At 48.8% G+C, this 2131-nt stretch overlaps 1 protein-coding gene across 1 annotated transcript; it reads right to left on the reverse strand.

The window, feature by feature from the left end:
• Positions 1-385: 385 nt before the first annotated feature.
• PIGH (phosphatidylinositol glycan anchor biosynthesis class H) lies at positions 386-1887 on the reverse strand. The gene has a single exon (XM_056538953.1). The coding sequence runs from the start codon at positions 1649-1651 to the stop codon at positions 1082-1084; it is 570 nt and encodes a 189-aa protein (XP_056394928.1). The 5' UTR covers positions 1652-1887; the 3' UTR covers positions 386-1081.
• Positions 1888-2131: the final 244 nt, after the last annotated feature.

Genomic DNA, 2131 nt, shown 5'->3' on the forward strand with positions numbered 1-2131 from the left:
CACGCGGCAGAACGTCCGTGCGGAATTCCACCGAAATAGTCCGCACGGACATTCCCATAAATTTCAATGGGATTCTGCTTCACTGTACACATGGTGGAATTTCCACGGCATTTTGCGATGACTCTGCCGCAGAAATCGCTATTAGGGCATCCGCAGAAAGAATAGACTCGTCTATTCTTTTAGCGGATTTCGCTTGGAAATGCACTGCCGTCTATGAGATGGTGCACTGCCGTCTATGAGATGGTGAATTTCAGAGTGTTCCTAGCACCCGCCGGAACGTTCAAACGTGCGGAATGTCTGCCCGTGTTTTCCCTGCACATTTTACTAATTCGTGAACATACCCTAAATCTACCCAGTTATCCGGCCATACACCTTCTCCTCCCCAAATCGCCGTAAAATTTGCTTTCAAAATCATTTATTTTATGGAAAGTTTTACAATAGCACAATACGCCAGTGAGGATCAAATACAGGGGAGCGAATCATCAATACAAGAGAGAAGACAAGTACAGTCAAAAATACCAAAAAAATGCAAAAAAACCAAAATAATTTACAGTATTTCTATTCTAGAGCCTGTTGGCGTCACGATTCCCAGTATACACAATAAACAGGTCCATAGACTTTCATTGCCAAATGGAGGCCAAAAGGAAATGTGTGTTGGGTAAAAATATGAACTATATATATATGTTTATATATACACACACACTATGTTCCCCAACCAGAGTGCCCTCAGCTGTTGCAAAACTACAACTCCCAGCATGCCCGGACAGCCTTCGGCTGTCCGGGCATGTTGGGAGTTGTTGTTTTGCAACAGCTGGATGCACACTGGTTAGGAAACACTGTTTCATTATATACCATTACCCCCGCTTATCAGAACCTGCTGGGACCCACAGCCTTTGGCTGTCCGGGCATGCTGGGATTTGTAGTTTTGCAACAGCTGGAGACACCTTAGCTGGGAAACAAAAGGAAAAGAAGACATCTTATATTTTTTTTTAATTCTCCCAGAAACAGATATAACTGGAAACAGTCAATAGAGGCGGACAACGTCTTCAGACGCGTCGGCCATTTTTTCTCAGGTCCGTCATCAGCTGGCGGCTTTGCTCCGGCGAGAAGACAAGATGTCCTGGCAGCTGCGGTAAATCTCCACCAGGCAGTCCAGCCGAGGTTGGGAGCTCTGGAAGACGGGAATGACCTGGGACACCCCGGCCTGAGGGTCGTCTCCGCTGGGATCCTTGAGGAGGAGGCACAAGTAGTAGTTCACCCGGTGCATGGAGATGCCCTCGTTGATGACGACGTCTTGGACCCGGCACATCTCGATGAAGACCGTGTTCTCCCGACCGGAGGCGTAGGTCGAGGTCCTCTGGATCCCCAAGGAGCCCAGGATCAGCAGGGACTCGTGGTCCACCTTGACCAGGTGCAGGTAGAGGAGAAGACCTACGATGGAGAACAAGATGGCCGCCGTCAGGACAGCATTGTGCTGGGTGCAGATGAAGACGCCGTAGGCGACTAACCACACGACGCATGTCCAGGTGGCCAGCGTGCGGACGGACAGCTTGGCGCTGGTGATGGTGAAGTCCTGGCAGGTGTCGCTGTACGAGTTCCGCTGCAGGGTAATGGCATTGCCGTAGATATCCAAGAACTCCTTCCCTTCCATGGCAGAAAGGATCAGAGGCAGGATCTAAAGGACCTTCGATGACGTCATCAGCATGTGATCAGTCACGTGACTACACGTAGGAAGAACAACGTGACTTGTGGTGACATCATCGGCATTGTGATCCAGCAGCACGAAGCCGAAGACAATGCGCAGGCTGGAAAGGAAAGAGTTAAAAAACCAAAACCATTCTCAGCGTGAACTCCACCCGGAGGAGCTTAATAGTTAACCCTAGTTTGTCCAGAAAGCAGTGTTGTATGATGGGAGAACACTGGTTAAAGGGGTACTCCAGTGGAAAACAATGGGGGAGATTTATCAAAACCTGTGCAGAGGGAAAGTTGCCCAGTTGCCCATAGCAACCAATCAGATCGCTTCTTTCATTTTTAGGCAAGCCTGTGAAAAATGAAACAAGCAATCTAATTGGTTGCTATGGGCAACTGGACAACTTCCCCTCTGCACAGGTTTTGATGAATTTCCCCCATA

This window comes from Hyla sarda, chromosome 9, assembly GCF_029499605.1.
Source record: "Hyla sarda isolate aHylSar1 chromosome 9, aHylSar1.hap1, whole genome shotgun sequence".
In the NCBI taxonomy this organism is placed as follows: domain Eukaryota; kingdom Metazoa; phylum Chordata; class Amphibia; order Anura; family Hylidae; genus Hyla; species Hyla sarda.